Source organism: Artibeus jamaicensis, unplaced genomic scaffold (genome assembly GCF_021234435.1).
Source record: "Artibeus jamaicensis isolate MK-2021 breed Jamaican fruit bat unplaced genomic scaffold, CSHL_Jam_final scaffold_286, whole genome shotgun sequence".
Classification (NCBI taxonomy): Eukaryota; Metazoa; Chordata; class Mammalia; order Chiroptera; family Phyllostomidae; genus Artibeus; species Artibeus jamaicensis.
The window spans coordinates 879,197-898,053 of NW_026522034.1; the positions used below are offsets into that span (position 1 = coordinate 879,197).

The 18,857-nt window shown below is 44.4% G+C and overlaps 2 protein-coding genes and 1 non-coding gene across 5 annotated transcripts in view; all 3 read right to left on the minus strand.

The window, feature by feature from the left end:
- MAML1 (mastermind like transcriptional coactivator 1) overlaps positions 1-1,918 on the minus strand; it is a 44,010-nt gene extending 42,092 nt beyond the window's left edge. The window contains exon 1 of one of the 2 annotated variants that reach the window (XM_053656773.1): positions 1,306-1,918. In XM_053656773.1, the coding sequence (XP_053512748.1) occupies positions 1,306-1,620 (315 nt within the window). In that variant the 5' untranslated portion in view covers positions 1,621-1,918. The remainder of the gene's footprint in view (positions 1-1,305) is intronic. The other variant, XM_037136364.2, reaches the window with a different exon arrangement.
- Positions 1,919-4,326: 2,408 nt separating this feature from the next.
- The window catches only part of CANX (calnexin), a 28,783-nt gene continuing 14,252 nt past the window's right edge, over positions 4,327-18,857 (minus strand). For both annotated transcript variants that reach the window (XM_037136363.2, XM_037136362.2), the window contains 9 exons: positions 18,607-18,799; positions 16,783-16,972; positions 13,897-14,010; positions 13,442-13,598; positions 11,223-11,438; positions 10,435-10,554; positions 9,467-9,593; positions 9,209-9,288; positions 4,327-6,653 (listed from right to left, as the gene is read on the minus strand). In XM_037136363.2, the coding sequence (XP_036992258.1) occupies positions 6,600-6,653; positions 9,209-9,288; positions 9,467-9,593; positions 10,435-10,554; positions 11,223-11,438; positions 13,442-13,598; positions 13,897-14,010; positions 16,783-16,972; positions 18,607-18,799 (1,251 nt within the window). In that variant the 3' untranslated portion in view covers positions 4,327-6,599. The remainder of the gene's footprint in view (positions 6,654-9,208; positions 9,289-9,466; positions 9,594-10,434; positions 10,555-11,222; positions 11,439-13,441; positions 13,599-13,896; positions 14,011-16,782; positions 16,973-18,606; positions 18,800-18,857) is intronic.
- LOC119042628 (small nucleolar RNA SNORA17) lies at positions 15,225-15,341 on the minus strand. Its single transcript, XR_005081262.2, has one exon. It is a non-coding gene; the product is annotated as a small nucleolar RNA SNORA17 (small nucleolar RNA).

Consider the following 18,857-nt stretch of genomic DNA (forward strand, 5'->3'; position numbering starts at 1 on the left):
ACCTGTGCTGGAGCCTAAGTCGTGTAATGAATGTCGAGTCCAACCCTGACCTGCCTCCCAGGGTTTCCGGTCCAGTTGGAAAGACGTGGCCAAAGCAGTATGCGACCATGTGCTAAAAATAAACAGCACAGATGAGTTTCCTAAATGTTCTGACAAAGTGGGTTCTGACTGCTGTGGGCCAGTGTAGTCAGAAACTAGCTTCGAGGAGAGGAAGATGAGCTAGATCTGAAGGATGGCGGGGTTCTCCCAGGTTGGAGAAGGATCCTTTCCTCTCGTGAAAGTATTTTCACTTCCACAATCATTTCTTTTGAACTTTGTAAGAATCCGAGAGGATAAGAAGCTAAACATATCTGCAGTTTCCAGATGAGAAAAGTGAGGACAAGAAGACCTGACTCATCAGTAAGTAATAATCAATGAAACGTCCAGCAGCCCTGAATGATGTGGGAGAGAATATGGAAAATAATTCCATTAGATTACAGAACCTATGGGGGACACAGCATTTAGAGACAGAAACAGGGACCGAATGCCTAAAGGCCAGTTAGGGATGGGTACTGCCACAGCCCAGGTGAAGACAGGAACTGAAAAATGCATGGAACAAATTAGATTGGTAACAGTTGTTTTAAACTTTAAATCACCACCGTCTCCACCAACAAACCCTTTGTTCTCTCCCCTTTATAAATCAGTTTCAGGAAAGAAAGCCTCCATCCAACAAATCCCCCAAACAGCTACTGACAACACATAGGACATAATCATTTACCAACGAACTCTCTGTATCATCAGAAATTTTAAATAGCCTCATAAATGAACACAGGAATTGTCTACAATATTGCTGCAATCGCAAATTCACACATTTCAGGGTTGCCTATGCAATTCAAAGGTTTCCGAAGACTTTGGATGTCTCCATTCAGAACAGTTTGATTTCACCCAATGAAGGCTGACTGACCTCCATACGCGAGCCACGAACCGGCAAACAGCGAGCACCCAATAAACATCTGCGGAGTAAGGGAGGGAACTGTCACGGGCTTTCTAAGACCAGTGAGTTTAAGAGAAGTTCTCAAAATTTCAGAATCAAGTCTGGGAGGAAAACCTTTCAGCTCCTGTTCGCTAGCATTCCCAACCGGAGCCGTAACATAAGGTCTTCCCAGTCATGTTTTCCTAAACTAATGCCACTGTGCCGTTTGCCGCAGGTGACAACCGCTCGGCCCCTGCCAGGCTCGCCCGCCCGGAGCCAGGCCCGGGAGCAGCAGGCACCCGGCGGTCTCGCAGCGGCACGGGCCGCGGCCCCGCGCTCCGTGCCCTACTCACCGCGACGGGGCGGCCGTGCTCCGGACCGTCGGCAGCGTCGAGGCGCGGGGCCGGGGCTGGCGGCGGGGCGGCGGCCGGGGCGGGTGGCTGCCGGTGCTTGCCGGCGCGCTTGGCCTTGGCCTGGATACAGCGTTGGTGCAGGGCGAAGGTGTGCTGGCGCTCGAGCTCCAGGCGCTCGGGCGACACGGCCTCGTAGCGGGCCTCGCAGGTACTGTGGTGGCGCCGGCACAGCTCGATGCGCCGACGGAGGCGCTCCATGACCGCACTGTGCCGCGGCAGCGCGAACTCCGCCATGGGGCAGGTGGGCAGCACCATGGGCCGCGGGCGGCACGGGCCGGGCCCGGGGCGAGTCTCTCAGGCCGGCTGGAACTGCGGGCTGCGCTCCCCGCCGGGGGCCGGCCGCCTCACGGCCGCGCCATGGCCCCGCGAGCTGCGGAGCGGGCTTGCGCGCGGCGACGGGCCTTCCTGCGGCCCCGCTCGGCCCGACCCCGGCCGGCGCTCGCTGCCCACCTCAGACCTCGGCCTGGCCCCGCCGCCCCGGGCCCATTGTTTTCCGCGCCGCCGTCGCCGCCATCTTAAAATTGTTTTCAGGGCTCTCGGAAGAGGGCGGGACCCCGGCAGGCGACCTCGGCGTCACCGCTGACGAGCAGGGGCTGCGACCAATCAGAATAGAAACAGAGGGCCGCCCGAGGGGCGGGGGCAAGCGCGCCGGAGGCGCAGCGGGGCTCCCGTGCGGAGTTTAAAAGGAACTCTGAAGTAAGGGGCGGGCCTCTAGGCCTGGGCACGCCGCCACGTGTGACGCACGGGATCCCTCCCCCGATCACCGCCCCCCGCGGGCAGGCCCTTCCGGGTCCGCGGTGGAACGCTGGGCAGTGGGCGCGGTGCGGCCGGCCAGACCCAGGCGTTCCCCGGGCCCTCTGCGCGTCACCATTTTCCTCTCCGGCAGCATTTTTGAAGTTGGCTCAGATAAACTCAAAAGTGGCCACGCTCTTTCAGTCAGCTGTTTGTCTTCGACCTCTTTCCTTACTTCCAGCTTCTCCATTGGTCAGAAGTTCACGAGTGAACTAGAAAGAGATTCGTTCCCGCACCATTCTGAATCATTGAGGCTGTTAACTTCCACTTTTATAAAAAAAAAAAAAAAACTGGAACAAGTTTCAAAAGTTCAGTTACTACTTAGAAAAAAAATAAAAGCCCCTGCACACGTGACGCGGAGGATCTGGGTAAGAGTCTAGCTGTTAGTGGGGACGGGAACGGCAAAGGAAGATGCTTCCTTTGGGGAGTTTGGCCTGCAAGCCTCACCTTTAAAAGGTGGTCTTTTTTCCTCCCCCTAAAGATTTTATGTACTTTTGGAGAGGGGAAAAGAAACATCAATGTGTGGTCGCCTCTAGTACGCCCCCCACTGGGAACCCGGCCGCAACCCAGGCATATGCCCCGAATCTTAACCAGTGACCCTTTGGTTTGCAGCCTGCGCTCAATCCACTGTGCCACACCAGCCAGGGTATAAAAGGTGATCTTATTAGGCAAAACGGGGCCACTCAATCCAACCTAAGGCAATTACCCTCTACTGCTATAAATAGTAGTCAAATACAGGAGGGATGAGTTACCAATGAAACTGGTTAGTCTATATTGGGCCAAGAGACCTACTACCTTCATTGCTAAAAAATTAGGAGGTGCCAGGAGGCTGTACGTTGCTAGGCACCATCAATGCAGCTCAAATAGATGTTCCAGCAACTTTTTACTAGGACCCACAATGTTTCATTTGAAAATTAAAAAGAGGCCTTATTCAAATACTATTTTTTATACAAATACAGTAAAAATTTACAAGTGGCCTACCAAGGCAAAAGTGCTTAGAGCTCGCAAATGCCATATGGGCCTGCTTTTTAGGAGTCTTTCAACATATAAATTTTACGCAATTAAACATTTATCTTCTGATAGAAAAAAGAACAGAAATAGAAACACTACATTTTGTCTATTTCTCTTCAGGAAGCAAACCAAAAAAGTCTTAAATAGCATATTGGAAAAGTTTTGGCTTAACTTTCAAAAACCTCCCTGAAATATGAACATGTAAACATGAAGTCTGATTCTGAAAATTTGTTGAAAACCATTTAAAGTTCAATGATTCCCATAAATCTTAAATAAACTTATCTACAAATTACCCCTCCCTTTACGAACTGTTATCCCTCTGATACAACAAAAAGTACTGAACCCCAACAAATCCAAGTCCAGCGGGACTGGACCAAATCCACATGGTGAAAGTACAGCTGGCCTTCAGTATCAGAGGGGTCCCTATTGTCAAATTCAACCAATCACCAAGGATGGAAAATATTTGGAAAAAAGTTCCCTCGTTGCTGACATGTGTTATGTAGATAGGCCAGCAGTGCTGCAGAAAATTTTACATACATGTGACTATCTGGTCAGGGGCACTGGCCTGTTTTCCTTTAGACTGTCAAAAAAACAAACAGCCAACACCATAAGTCATCAAATGTGAATGAATCAAAATTATACCTAGTTTTTTTGGTCAGGTTGGCATATAGTTTTTGGTGTGCTGCAGAAATTTAATAATTAGTTTATATGTGCCATAAGATGAAAAATGCCGAAAATCTCTGAGTTAGGCCCAGGATGGTCTAGGTGCATCTGTACTAAACATGTACAGGCTTTTTTGTCGTCATTATTTCCCAAACAGTACAGTTCAACAACTATTTAAATAGCATTTACATTGTATTAGGTGTAAGTAATCTAGAGATAAAAGTATATTAGAGAATATGTGTACATTATATGCCAATACTATGCACTATTTTCTATTAGGGATCTGAACATCATCAGATTTTGGTATCTTTGGGGATCCTGGAACCAGTAATTCCTATGGATTTCAAGGGATGACGATAATTATTCCACCATTCATAGTAGTTTCTGCCCATTAGCAAATTCTCATGTAGTGGCCAATTAAAGGAAGATTAACCCACTGTGAAACTGTTAAACGCACAAATTAAAGGTTACTATGAAGAAGCTCAGTCAAAAGCAGATGCTTAACACAGGGCTTTAATGTAATACCATTTAGTAACGTGACAATCTGAGAAAAGTGGAAAGGATTCGGTGGACGAGAGAAACCGAGGAGCACATCTGACGGAGAAGGCGTTCTGCAACAGCAGAAGACAGCCAGCACGCAAAGTCCACGCAAGTGCCTTTTACAGAGGTGAGAGCTGCGGCTGGTCGTTCACTCATGTATCAGACATATAGTCGAGAGGTTGCAACTTGAACAAAAAGTGAAAAATAGACCAAAAAAGACTTGTTTTGTTTTGGACAAACTTTGCTAAATAACCCTGCAAAGGCAAATGGACACTCTACCGACTTACACTCATCATTCCACAGCTCAGTGGAGAAAAACTGTGCGGTGTGACAGGCAATGGAGAGTGAAGGAGGCCCGATTTCTGGCATGCAATGATCCCACACATTTGCTTCAAGGAGAAACCTGCAGACATATTTTCAAGTCTTGCTAAGTAACTGTTTATTCTCACTCAATACATTTGGGAAAGTCTGCTACATAGCTAAGGTCACTGTGACCACAGAACAACAGATGAAAAGAATAAAGCATTGAACAGCAAGAAAAATGCATCTCACCCTCATAGGAATTTAAGTGAACCAGCAAAAAAATGAAGATAAAATAAACAGATACAACCTTCATCTTTTACAAATATACTTCCTCCCCAATATCTACCCAATATAAACACTCTGGAGTGTTTATATATTCAGTGCAAGGAACAGTATCATCAATACATTGGAAATATCTCTGAAGAAAGCAGAACGCTGAAAGAATGTTTAATTCTGAATACACTTCAGTGTGGTGTAGTAATGAGATCACGCCACTGTGCTGGGGGAGAGGCTCTGGTAGCACCCATCTGCATTCTATCTGAAAAAACAAACCTAATACCACGTTTAAAAAAATTCTAGAAGTCACATACTAAAAAAAATTCATTTTTAACAGGGCTGCTTTATCATGTAATTAAAGACACAACTGTTACATGAACTTCAAATGAAAAAATAAAAGGTTTAGCAGCTACAAAAATCAGGTAACTCATGCTCTATGCCACCCCTCCCATCAATACTTTTAGCCTGTGTTCAATTACAGTCAATTCTGAATTGGCTCACCTCTGGATTAGACTTCTTGTCTTTACACAGAGTAAAAGAAATGGACTAAAAAAATGAAAAGATAGTATTCTATCCTGTACTTTGACCCTGGAAAGGTGTGGGTCTGCTTAAAAAAGAAACACACACAATCACAATAAAGCTTAGCACTATGCAGAGCTTATCATCATTTCCAGCAATGAGCAGCAAGCTGCGCTGTGAAGAGAATGCAGAGCAGAGCAAAATGCTAGGGACCTGGGGAAATGGAGCAGAAACAGTGTCAACATTGTGGGGGTGGGAACTGGGATGAAAACACCTGCCTCTACCCTCAAGCTCGCATGTCCTCTGGTAGCGGTCCTTACAGACACCTGCTCGAGAGGGCCGCAGCCCAGACACCACTGGTATGTGGCTACCAAGGCTGGGATGCCACCTCCTCCACTGACCACAAAGCTGTCTGGGAAATGAGCTGTTCCAAGAGCATAAGAATGCACACTCTTTATGGTCAACGAACATCAAGTGAGAAGTTTTTTCCTTTTTACATGTGCATTTTTAATACAATTTAAACAGAACCTTTATATAAATTTGGGCTTCCATCAATCCCTCTCCTCAATTTCCTTAGGAGGATTTGAGCAGTGGAAGCAAGTAACACAAGATTATAACCACAAACAACTGCACATTAAACATGATCGTCACTTTTAAGGGACAGAGACACTTGAATGTTTTGTAATGCCAACTTAAAGCAAAACATTGTACAAACTGCAGTTCATCCCTCTAGCATTTCTAAAAGTTGGTGTTATTTCTGCATGGACACATTAATATATTAAATTAAGCCAAGATTTTTTAAAGATTGGCAAAATTCTATCACTCTATTTAAAAAAAAAAGATGTTTTAACAACAACAAAAAAATACAAGTTAGTTGCTTCATGTTACGTTTCATGACCATTATGTTAAATGCTTTCTTTCTACATAAACAGGGTCCTTTTTGTCACAACTGCAATTATTTACTGCTGGGTGTTTGACGTGACACGGGCTAGTGTTCGACGGAAACTGCGGAAGGTGACATCTGGAGGGTTTCTGAGTTTCCACGGAAGGTGTGCCAGGTCCTCTCCTAGGACCCCGCTTGCAGGAGAAGGGGAGGGAGAGGAAATCACAGATCAAGTTCTTAGATAATTTCACTCTCTTTGAGGCTTTCTGTTTCTTGGTGATCTGTTCAAAATTTCATCTTCCTGTTGGTTGAAAAAACAAGAAATTCATTATAATTAGCATATTAAGAAAAGTAGAAGTTCACCAAGTTTTCAAAGTCTGCCAGGCTGAGGATAACCCATCTGAGGGAAAAATGAGAGAAGAAAAATGATGAGAAGAAAATGGGCCCCAAACCGCCCCACTGGAGGTGGTGGGATTATGTGTTTTAAGATACCCCATTTTACCATGTACGGTGTGGTCCTGTGTATAATGTGCACCCACGTTTCTGGCCCAAACTTGCAGGAAAAAAATCTTTTTTAGATTTTTATTTTATTTATCCTTTAGAGGGGAAGGAGAGAGGGAGAGAAACATCAATGTATGGTTGCCTTTCGTGCATCCCCTGCTGGGAACTGGCCTGCAGGGAACCAGCCTGCAACCCCAGTATGTGCCCTGACTGGGAATCGAACCTCGATTGTCTGGTTCGCAGGCCCACGCTCAATCCATTGAGCTACACCAGCCAGGGCCCCAGAAAAAAATCTTTTGTTTTAATTTTTAATTCATTCTTTTACTTATATATAAAACTGATTATTATATTCCAGGGTATTATTTTGCATATAGATATTGTTATTGCTTTCTAGAATTACACTTTTAACACATAGGCATAAGTAAAAGAATTAAAAGCATTTATAGATACAGAATTAGTACTACTTGTGTTTAAGACACATCCTTCTTTTTCCCTCAAAAATTTGGGCAAAAAAGCATGCATTATACACGGTAAAGTACGGTAGGTTTTGTTTGTTTTCTTTCTGTAAAATGCACTTCTCTCAATCTAACCCACAGACCATTTCTTTTACAAGGACCACATACCACACTTTCACGTGTCATCTTGCTCAGTCCTGAACAACCTACTAGCTTATGGACATTAGCCTCACTTTGAGGCCAAAAGAGCTACGTTTCATGGAGACTGAAGACAATCCAGCCTCAGTCTCAACAACACTCAGGATGACAAGCCTAGTTCTCTTCCTGTTCTACTCGGGGCCTTCTAACTATGTGAGGAAGCCTGGGGAATATAGAAAGTATGTGAGACTGGTCCCTACCTCAAAGAACTCTACATCTGAGTTGAGAAAGAATATACCCATTGAAAATATAAGCAGCACTGGCCTTTATCAACAGGAGGGCAAAGGAGTTGGAGCTGGAAATGAACACTAGGTAGAATATTACAGAAAGAAACAGTAAAATAGAGAAGAGCTTGGAAAGAGGCCCTTGGTAGGAAAGGTGTGGGCTTTTCTCTTTCCCTCATACTTTCCAGCCAATCCACCAGCAAACCCAGTGCAAAAACACATCCTTCCTTCCCATCACCCTCCTCAGGACCACCTTAGCTCGCCAAGGTATCACAGCAGCCTCCTAAACAGTCTCCTGGATTCTCCTTGGTCTGTACAAAACGCAGCAGCTGAAGTAATCAGAACAGGTCACTACTTTGCCCCAAAGCCTGCAATAGCTGCCCATGTCACTAGGAGAAAAAGCCAAGCCCATACAACAGCCTAGGCAACCCCACCTCACTCGGCACCTCCCCCCACCCTCCCTTTTCTCCATTTGTTCGCTCTACTGTCGTTTCTGACTGCCACTTTAGGCCCCTGAACTGGCTGTTCTCTGCCAGAATGATCTTCCTGTGGATTTCTCCATGGAAAAGTCCATCATCTCTTCTAAGACTTAGCTCATCACTTCTCCAATGAGACCTCCCTTCTGTAACACTGCAATCCACCCCACCCCCAGCACTTCTGATACCCTTTTCCTAGTCTACTTTTATTTTTCAGGGCCTATTGCTTTCTAACATCCATCCATTTACTTCCTTATAATGTCTGCTGGTTATTGTCTGTTTCTTCCCACTAGAAATTAAGCTCACCGAAGGCAGGTTACATCTTTGTTTTGCTCACTGACAATCCCTGTCATATAACGAACACCCAACAAATATCTATTGAATAAATAAATGAATCCATGAGCAATAGGGACAAAAATTTTAAAACACAGTGATTTGTGTAAGAAATACTTTTTAAGGGCAAAGTGAAGAGGAAGATGAAGAGAGAGAACTGTAATAAAACAATAATGTGCAGTCACCATCTTAGAAAGCATTTCATTAGTTTTCCCCTATAATCTTCTGCTTATTCCCAAAACCAAGTTAGTTCATTCACAGAAAAATACTTTTGAGATTCTGGTGTAATTTGAAGTTTTAACATGCTGACCTGTATTTCTAAGAATTTCACTTTTATAAAATTGGCTTTAGCCCTGGCTGGTGTAGCTCAGTGGATTGAGCACGGGCCTGTGAACCAAAGGATCGAGGTTCAATTTCCAGTCAGGGCACATGCCTGAGTTGCAGGCCAGTTCCCAGCAGGGGACTCATGAGAGACAACCATACATTAATATTTCTCCCCTCTCTCCTTCCCTTTCCCTCTAAAAATAAATAAAATCTTTTTAAAAATTGGCTTTAGCAGAATTTTTATAGCCACAGCCATTGAAAACTACCCTATGAAAATATTCCCTCTGCTTAAAGTACTTTTCAATCTAAGTGCTTCAAACGCAAAGCGCACCCCCGTTCTGTTACCTCTGCTTTGGACCTCCTCTCCTCGTCCTCCTGCCCGACAGCGTCGCCGTCTTCTTCAGCGTCACTTTTCTGCTTCTCTTCTGAGACAGAAGTCAAATGAAAACTCAGCAAACCTCACACTTGTATTGCGTATTAGATAATTAGCATCAGACCACACCTCGAGAGTCTAAAACAATCTCTTTATAGTAACTTGCTTATAAGGGTTTGAACATCTAACGATCTTGGCCAAAAGCAGACATTTTGGAATCTACTTCTTACCAAGTTTCTCTTCACCCTCTTCCTCCTCATCTCCCTTGTCTCTCTCTTCTTCCTTCTCTTCTTCTTCCTCCTTCACATCAGGCTGAGGAGCATCAGTCTTCTTGTACTCCACAGGACTCGACTGCTTCTGAAATATCCCCCCACAGTGCAGCCATTTGTCCCCACGTCACACAGTGTGCCACCACACACTGAATGCCTGAGGCCGAGTTCTGTGCCAGCCAGACACTGGGGCAGATACTCGGAAGTGGGCAAGATGCACTCCTGCCCTGGGGGTGAATGTGCAGGGTTCAAGACAGAAGGAGCAGCACCAACAAAGGCATCAGGCAGAGCTGTGTCACGGTGCCTGGGCACAGTGACAGACAGTGGGGGGCGGGGGCGGGCTGGAAGGGCGCTCTGGGGGTCATGTCACAGAACATCATGACCCTTACGCAGCGTGAGCAGAGAGCCTGAAGAGAATTTCTTCTCTTTGTGATTGCATGTAACAAAGGCTGAACAGGGAAAACTTGCATGTGGGACAGCGTCCCTCAAATAAAGTTGTGCGGCTCCATGTGCAATAGCAGTGGGGTGGGGTAGGGGTGCTAGGGAGGAACGGCAACGAGAAATCAAAAACCGAATTATAAAGTGTATGCACAAAAACATGTGTGCCAAGAGGAAAAGCTGGTTTAGGCTAGATGGCCAGATTTATATCTGTTTTCTGTTGTTCTTTCCCTCCCTGCCCCAGAAAGCTGCTGCCAAACATTGAGGACAGTGGCTTATATGCTGCCAGAATCAAAGGGGCTGCAAACGCTACTTCTGTGTGGGCCAAATACACAGCCACTGAGAGGACTGAGTGAGGGTTCAGAGGTCAACACCAAATGTGGCCCAGTCACTGCTAAGCTGCTACAAAGAAAACCTCAGGTAATAGATACTGTTTTTTAACATCCTTAGAGTTCCAAAAGTGACTCAAAACAACAAACCAATCCTCATACCTTTCCAGAACAGCAGAAGAGGATTACGAGAAACACAGGCAGCGCTACAGTCAAAACGTAGACCACCCAGAGCCACGGGCGCTCCTCGGCCGCCTCCAGCATCTGCCCCACCACGCCTGGCTGAAAAACAAGACACAACTGACTCCCCGTTCTGGCGCAGACAGCAAATACAGGCAGCACTGTTCCACTATTCAATGACCACGTGGTGCTACTCAGGATCTAGTTTTTCCAAAGGGTTCAAGCCAAAATGTTCACACAGAGGAAAAATAAAGGAAATAGGAGAAAATCTCCAATTTTCCTGTTCTCCATATCAACAAGGCGATTCCCCTTTCACAGGTGTGAAAGCCGGTTTATTAATAAACGGCAAAAGACTTAATTTTGGGAATCAGTGAATGAAAAATTTCTTGCTCTGTCTCTGGCTCTCCAATGCACAGCTTGGCCATATAGCCAACTGTTTGAAAATTGTGCCTATTGGGTGAACCAAGATTCAACTTTCAAGACTGAATTCAAATACACCCCCAATGGCAAATTTTGTTAAATATTTTCAACACAATAACAATTTTAAAAAACCCTACACATTACACAGATCCTAAAGTCACTGCATTCGACTAATGCAATCAACCCCAAAACCCCACTATTGTCTTTCCAGGCATAAATAATACCATTTTTTAAGCCAATGTTCCCAGATAAGGGAAAAGGCAATCCAGAGACAACAGGTTTTCGCAAAAGCAGCAACGGGTGACCTGTCATTGCAAATCCAAGTGCACAAGAAACAAGCCAGCACAGACCTCAGCTGCCCCATCGGCGGCTTTCTTCAGACCCCATCCATCAGTGGCCCAGTCATCGACTATTCTTCGATCGCTGCAAATGATGAAGTTGTCGAAAAAAATGTCCGAGGTCATGGACCACAGTTCCAAACCAATAGCACTAAAAGGAGTCATTTTGAAAGGTTCCAAATCTTCAAAGAAATCTGGATTTGGTATTTTCTGGGGTTTCCAGATTCCCTAAAAAAAAAAAAATTTTTTTAATCATTTCAGATAAAGATCAACATAAATTTATGCTGAACCTAAATAAGAATTAAAATGAATTCTGCATGACAGATGAATTTCATGCTGACTTTGTGAAACTTAACTGAATAACAGGAAGCAAACAATAAATGCTATTGATTTTTACACACTGCTTCGATGATGTCTGACCTCCAATTACTTTCAATTTCTAATACCCATGCATCCATGATCTTGATTCAAACCAACAACATCTCACTGTGCCTGGCACATTCTAAAGGCCTCCACTCTTACCAACTGGTTTGTTAGCAGGAGTGGAGCCTATATGGTACCAACTTCTTTAGTAGTGACTTATTTTTTTTAAGATTTTATTTATTTTGCCCCAGATGGTGTGGCTCAGTGGATTGGGTGCTGGCCTGTGGACAAAAGGGTCACCAGTGTGATTCCCCGTCAGGACACATGCCTGGGTTGCGGGGCATGTCCCCAGGTGGGGGCCCATGAGAGGTGACCACACTTCAATATTTCCCTCTCTCTTCTTCCTTTCCCCTCTCTCTAAAAATAAATTAATACAATATTTTAAAATAAGATTTTATTTATTTTCAAAGAGAGGGGAAGGGAGAAAGAGAGGGAGAGAAACATGAATGTGTGGTTGCCTCTCACATGCCCCCTCGGGGGGATTTGACCCAAAATCCAGGCATGTGCCCTGACTGGGAATTAAGACTGTAACCCTTTGGTTTGCAGGCTAGCACTCAATCCACTGAGCCACGCTTGCCAGGGCTCTTTAGTGGTGATTTAAAATGGAAATGATTTTTGCCCTGGCTGATGTGGCTCAGTAGACTAAGTGCTGGCCTATTAACCGAAAGATCACTGGTTTGAGTCTTGGTCAGGGCACATGCCTGCATTGGGACCAGGTCCCCAGCTGGGAGTGTGCAAGAGGCAACATCTCTCACACACTGATGCTTCTCTCCCCCTTTTTAAAAATAAAATAAAAATAAAGTGTAAACGATCTCCAACCAGCAATGTCACTTCTAAGTAACTGCCTACAGAAACAGGTTCTACATACACTGCACAAGAATGATTACTGCATCAAGGATTCAAAAAACAAAAAAACGGCAATTCACCTAAAAGGCCATCCATCAACCCAACAGCTAAAGTACAGTTTTTTAAAGGATAATTTTTAACTGATCTTACTGTTTGCACAATCAAAAATACATTAAAAAACAGAAAAGTAGTCCTGGCTGGTGGGTGGCTCGGTGGATTGAGTGTTGGCCAGTGAACCAAAGGGTCTCCGGTTCATTACCAGTCAGGGCACGTGCCTGGGTTGCAGACCAGGTCCCCAGAAGGGGGTGTGCAAGAGATAACCCTCTGTTTCTCCCTCCCTTCCCCTATCTCAAAATAGATAAAATCTTAAAAAAAGAAAAACAGAAAAGTATACATACAGCCAGAGTGTATGTAAAGACACAGACCCCAAGTGTGACACAATAGAATTAACAGTCACAAATAATTCGACTAGGACAAAAACAGAAGGACAGGATCTGACTGATTACAACAGGTCCATCATAGACACGGGGCTTTACCAACATCACTACCTGTACTCTCACTCTCTCTTCTGAGCCCCCCAGTCTTCTCCCAGTTGAGGACACTGACACTGAGCAATGAGCTGACTTGTGGTTGGGGAGCCACCTCCCACCCCAGTCCTGCCTCCACCTGGCCTTGCAGATGCTTGGTCTGTGTCCTGTGGCTACAGCCCCCTGCCACATGTGAGCCGAACACCCAAACTCAAGTTTTCCAGTTGTCTTTCGTTTTTAAACAAAAGTCACAAGGCAGCTATGAAAATTCTTCTTCCCAGTTTTTAGGCTTTTCTTTTCCACACTGAACATACAAGCTCTCTCGGTTTATGACGTTTACTTCGTCATTCAATAACCTGAACACAACGATCAGCCTGGCAGCCTCTATAGATCCCGCCTCTCCCTGAACAATGAGCTGCATCAGGAGGCACACACCTGGTAGTTAGGGTTGTCAATCATGGGTGGCTTCCATTTGCCCTTATAATTAGGATTGTCAATCATAGGTCGCTGCCAGACACCACAGCCAGGGGCTGACTCACACTTAGGGTTTGCAATCTGAGGAGCCTCCCATTCTCCATCCATATCTTCATCCCTGTGGAAAAACAAATTACAAATAGGTTCTGTGACAAAGGACTAGGAACTGCCATTGCAGGGCTCCCCTGACATTCTGTAGGAATGCTTTCACAAGGTCATACTACAGAGCACTGTGTTCTTTCTGCATTTCTAGTAACCAGTTTCGCACGATAGGTCCATTAAAAAGAAGGACACACAAAAATAATTAAATTTGTTGAGCCCTACGCTCTAAGATTGGGGACCTGGCTGTCTTTTAAGTATAAACTTTTACTTCAATAAAAAAGCAAGCAATTTAACAAGTTAACTAGAGCTCTTACCAATCCTCCGGCTTTTCTGCATCTGGATCAGCTACATACTCGGGCTCATCATCTAACCAGCCTTCAGGCTTTGTGGCTTCTTCATCAGCAATCTTAGCAGGGGCATCTTCATCCCTTAAATGCAAAAGGAAAAGGCAGTGATGACCAACAATGGTCAGAGAATCACAATGCAGACCCACTTTGTGGATCTGAAATGGCAATCTAAAAACATTCAGTTCTTAATCTCAACACTTAAAAATCTTCCTAGAAATTATTTGCAAGTCATGTATCTGATAAGGGCCTAGTATCCAGAACACAGAAAGAACTGTTGCTGCCTGGGGCGCCCAGGGGGTTGAGCTCCAGACTGAACCAAAAGGTCTCGCTGGTTTGATTCCTGGGCAGAGCACATGCCTGGGCTACGGGTCGGGTCCCACAGCTGGAGGCATGAGAGAGGCAATTAATTTATGTTTCTTTGCCCTTTCTCTCCCTTTCCCTCTCTCCAGAAAAAATAGAAATAAAAATCTTTAAACCCCAAAAGCCCCACAAAACCTCTTATGACTTAGTAACAAAGACAACCCAATTAAAAAATCAGTAAAGAATTTGAACAGATATGTAAACAGCCAATAAGTATATGGAAAGATGTTCATCATCATTAACCATCAGGGAAATGCAAACCAAAACCTCAGTAAGATACCACTTCACAACCACCAGGATGGCTAATAAAAAAAAGAATGACAAAAACAAGTGCTGACGCGAGAATATGGGGAAAATGAAACTCTCACACACTGCCAGTGGGAAAGCAAAATGGTGCAGCGCTTTGGAGAACAGTGTGGCAATTCCTCAAAAAGTTAAACACGGGGTTACCATATGGCCTGGCAATTGCACTAAGTATATATCCAAGAGAAACAAAAATGTGTACCCACCCACAAACCTATACCAGAACGTTCATAGAAGCATAAGTCGTAATCACAGCCAAGGTGAAACAACCTATATGTCAATCAGCTAAGGGATGGAGACACACAACTGGCATTAACCACACGATGGAACAGTGTTCAGCTATAAAAAGAAACGAAGCACCAACACGATGTTGATGTGGAGGAACCGTGATGGCATGTAGTTCATTATAGTTCATGAGAGAAGCCAGGTGCAAGAGGTCACGTAGTCATTCCATGTCCAGAATGGCCAAAGCCATAGAGACAAGAAGTTGGAAATGTAGAAATAGGGAGGAACTGCTGAATGTGAAGGGCTTTTGGGGGGGTGAGGAAGACCCTCTGGAGCTCGACAGTGGGGATGGCCATACAACACTGGGGAGTATACAACACCACTAAAGTGTACTGTTTTTTTGGCCAAGTGTCAGACTATCAATCATCCGGATATTCACTCAGCACAGACAAGCCTCTCTTCTCTCTGCCGCCTCATGACACAAACAACATGGCAGCCACTTCCGCAACACCTCCAGGGGCTGTTCAACTGCACCATGTAAAAGGGCCAATTTTAGCATGTTCATTAGAACTCAAACAGTTACTGCAAAAATAAAAGTTCATCAAGAAGCACCCCTCCGAGTTTCATTCAGTAGCTAAAAGAAGTGCCACTTCAGCTGGTAAGCAAAGACATCACACATGCTTGGCCAGGTGCTTATTTCTTAACTATGCTCATTTCAAATGACTTGTGCGAGAACCTGAACTTGCATTACACTCAGCTAGCCCTTTAGAACAGAACACTCACCCCCACATCCATGAAATGAAACAGCTAGTTAGGGAAAATGATGCTGAGCAAGGCCAAGTCCAGATCTAATGTTCACCAAATACACAAATAAACTCGGCATTCACAATAGTGCATCACACCAGTCCGGGAACCCACACCTTAATTTAAGGGAGGAAAAACAGCAACTACAGTTTCACTGCTGAACCTAAGGGGACACTTATGAATGGGAGATCAGTTGTATTACTCCTCCTTGCTCACTTCCTGGTATTTCTGCAAGCCAGTTTTGTCTCTCACCACGTTCAGGTGTGCAGCCGCACGGAAGGCACGCACACTCATTCCTCTCCCTCACTGAGCGCTGCAGGCACTCCACCTCTGCACGTGACCCGCTGCGTGGACCAGCATGGCCACTTCCTGTCATCACCCTTCAGTCCACTCCCACCCCATGGTCAAGTCTCACTGAGACTGGCGAGGCTCCATGAAACCACCCCTGGATGAAGCGCACCCAGTGCTCTGGTCACCAAGTGACACCTGCTGTTAGGCCACACACCACACGCATGCAACTTCATTTACCTGCTCAACTGGAGCTGTGTGGGCAGCTCATGTCCTTGTGGGTAAACTAAGTATCCTACCGCCCGAAACAGAACAGAGATCTCTGAGTTTTATTTAAATAGGATAAAGTTTATTTTTCAAATTAGAATTTAAAATCTCAGGACTCAGCCCTGGCTAGTGTAGCTCAGTGGATTGAGTGCTGGCCTGTGAATCAAAGGGACGCCGGTTGGCTTCCCAATCAAGGCACACGCCTGGGTTGTGGGCCAGGTTCCCAATAGTGGGTGTGCAAGAGGCAACCACACACTGATGTTTCTCTCCCTTTCTCCCTCCCTTCCCTTCTCTCTAAAAATAAATAAATAAAATCTTTTAAAAAATTTCTCAGGACTCAAGCTTTTGATGTGAATTCACAGAAGCATGTGAAAGGCCAGGCCAAGAGGCCCAAGGTGTTGCTATCACCCGACTGTGTCAGCACAGATGAGCTCACCCATCCAAGTGGCCTCTGGCCTGTGGAGGGTGGGAGGCCATCCAGATGGTCTGTGTGGCCCCACTTCGGCTGTGGGAGCCCACATTTTCCCTCCCATGTGCATTGCACCACAAATTATTAAAAGCACCACATCCAGACCAACATTCGTTTGTTTGACTGCACTGACTCACCAGTCATCTGGTTTGACAGCATCGGGATCTGGTATTTTTGGTCTTTCATCCCAGTCCTCGGGCTTCCGGTCTTCTGGGTCCTCGATTTCCCGTGAAGGGTTTACAGGAGGAGTCATGTCGTTGAGCAGATTTCCGCTATTCACTAGAGACTGGTCCACTAGTATTTCAAAACTGTTATCTGGATTCAAGACTGAAAAAAAGTAAAGGAAACTTTAAGAAGTTAATTACCTTTTCATTCCCAAGCTCTCTTTACAACACAAAAGACTGTATTTCTAACAGAAAGAAAGCAGAAACATGAAGAAAAGAACTCAGGCAATAAATTCAGAACATAGTCTTGGAGCCCTGGGCAAGTCAATCCTAGTTTATCTATAAATCCTAAAGCTAGTTCCTTAGAATTTTAGGAATTAAAACAGGTGATGGATGAAATTTCAAACAACAAAAGACTTCATTTACAAATTTTTTTTTAATTTCTAAAAAGTAAAACTATTGTAATATCAGTCTGACACAAATGATTACACGCCAGTGCAGGCAAATCAGCTTATTTATTATAACCACCCCCAGTAAGGGTCCATTTCCTCATTTTTTTTTGAGTTGGTATTACTACCATCTATGTTACCAAAATCTGAAACTATACCAATCTTTTATTTATCAAACCATGTCCACTCATGGAGTCCAATGGAGAATTAAAAAAAAAACACACAAGTTAAACCCATAGAGGTATCTCAAGTGTGACTGTGCTGGAGTCTGGGCCCCACGCCTGCACGTCTGGCTGGTGGTGACTGCGGCTGCACGTCCAGAAGACCACGCAGTGCTGGGCCACCGTTCTCAGTGGCACAGGATTCAGTCAGCAGTGTGGCCAGCGACATGTACACCCATAGAAAGATCCCCACGCTTTCGTGAAGTTGAAAAGCAAGTGCACAACAAGATATTTAACCTTCAACAAAATATTACATCCGTCTGTGCTCATTTTACACATGTGTCTATTCACAATCAAATATATATCGCAATGTTATTTCAGATAATTTTGAATGTCTTCATGTTTATTTCTATCTTCTGAATTACTATATTGAACATGTATTACTTTTGCTATAAAGAAAACAGGTTACTGTATTCTTTAAAAAGGCATGTGGCCCTGGCCAGGTGGCTCACTTGGTTAAGAGCATCATCCTGTACACCAAGAAAAAGGGTTGCAGGTTCGATCCCTGGTCAGATCACATACCTAGGCTGCAGGTTCAATTCTCAGTCAGGGCACATATGGAAGGCAGCAGCTGACTGATGTTTCTCTCTCACATATCACATCGATGGTTTCCTCTCTTTCTCCCTCTCCCCTTCCTCTCTAAAATCAATAAACATATCCTCTAGCAAAGATTTTTTTAAAAAGACGTGTGTATATGTAATCTCAAATCGGCAGGAAAAGCTTTAATAAAATAAAAATCCCATTTGAATGTCCAATGATTAAATTCAATTGTTCAGGTGTTGGGGCATCCAAGCAAACTTCAACTAAAAGATAATTTAAAAAACACTATGTACATATTTATATTACTTAACATTTTTCAAAAAGAAAACAAAGGGTGGAAATGAGGGCCTCGGCCAAGAAGCTCTTTATGGGACCAAAGCTTATTCTCAAAATCGTCCAAACCAAAATTCTCAACTCAAACTATGAAAGAGAAGCTTCTTTCTGTGCTGAGACATTAAGTTCATTTCACCACTAAGATATTAGGTTAACAGAGACTCTAATTTGCAGGCTTAGATCTTTAATCATTACAGTAAGTGAACGATAAATCTGTATGGCATAAAACCCCCCAAATTAATGGTTTTTCTTACTTAATGTATAAAGATGTGTTTTCTTATCAGTAAAATAGGTCTTCAGATCTGCATCTGGTCTCTTTGCATGCTTTTCCTCGTATACGCCTGTTTTGGGGTTTTTGTGGCGGAAGATGAAGTGCAATTTATAGTCCTCTCCACATTTATCTGGACCAAACATTATTGTGTAAGGAGTCTTGTCATGGAACTGGTCCTTCAGAAACAAAAGTGGATTACACTAAGTAAATTAAGAAGCAACTTTTCCAAAGTGT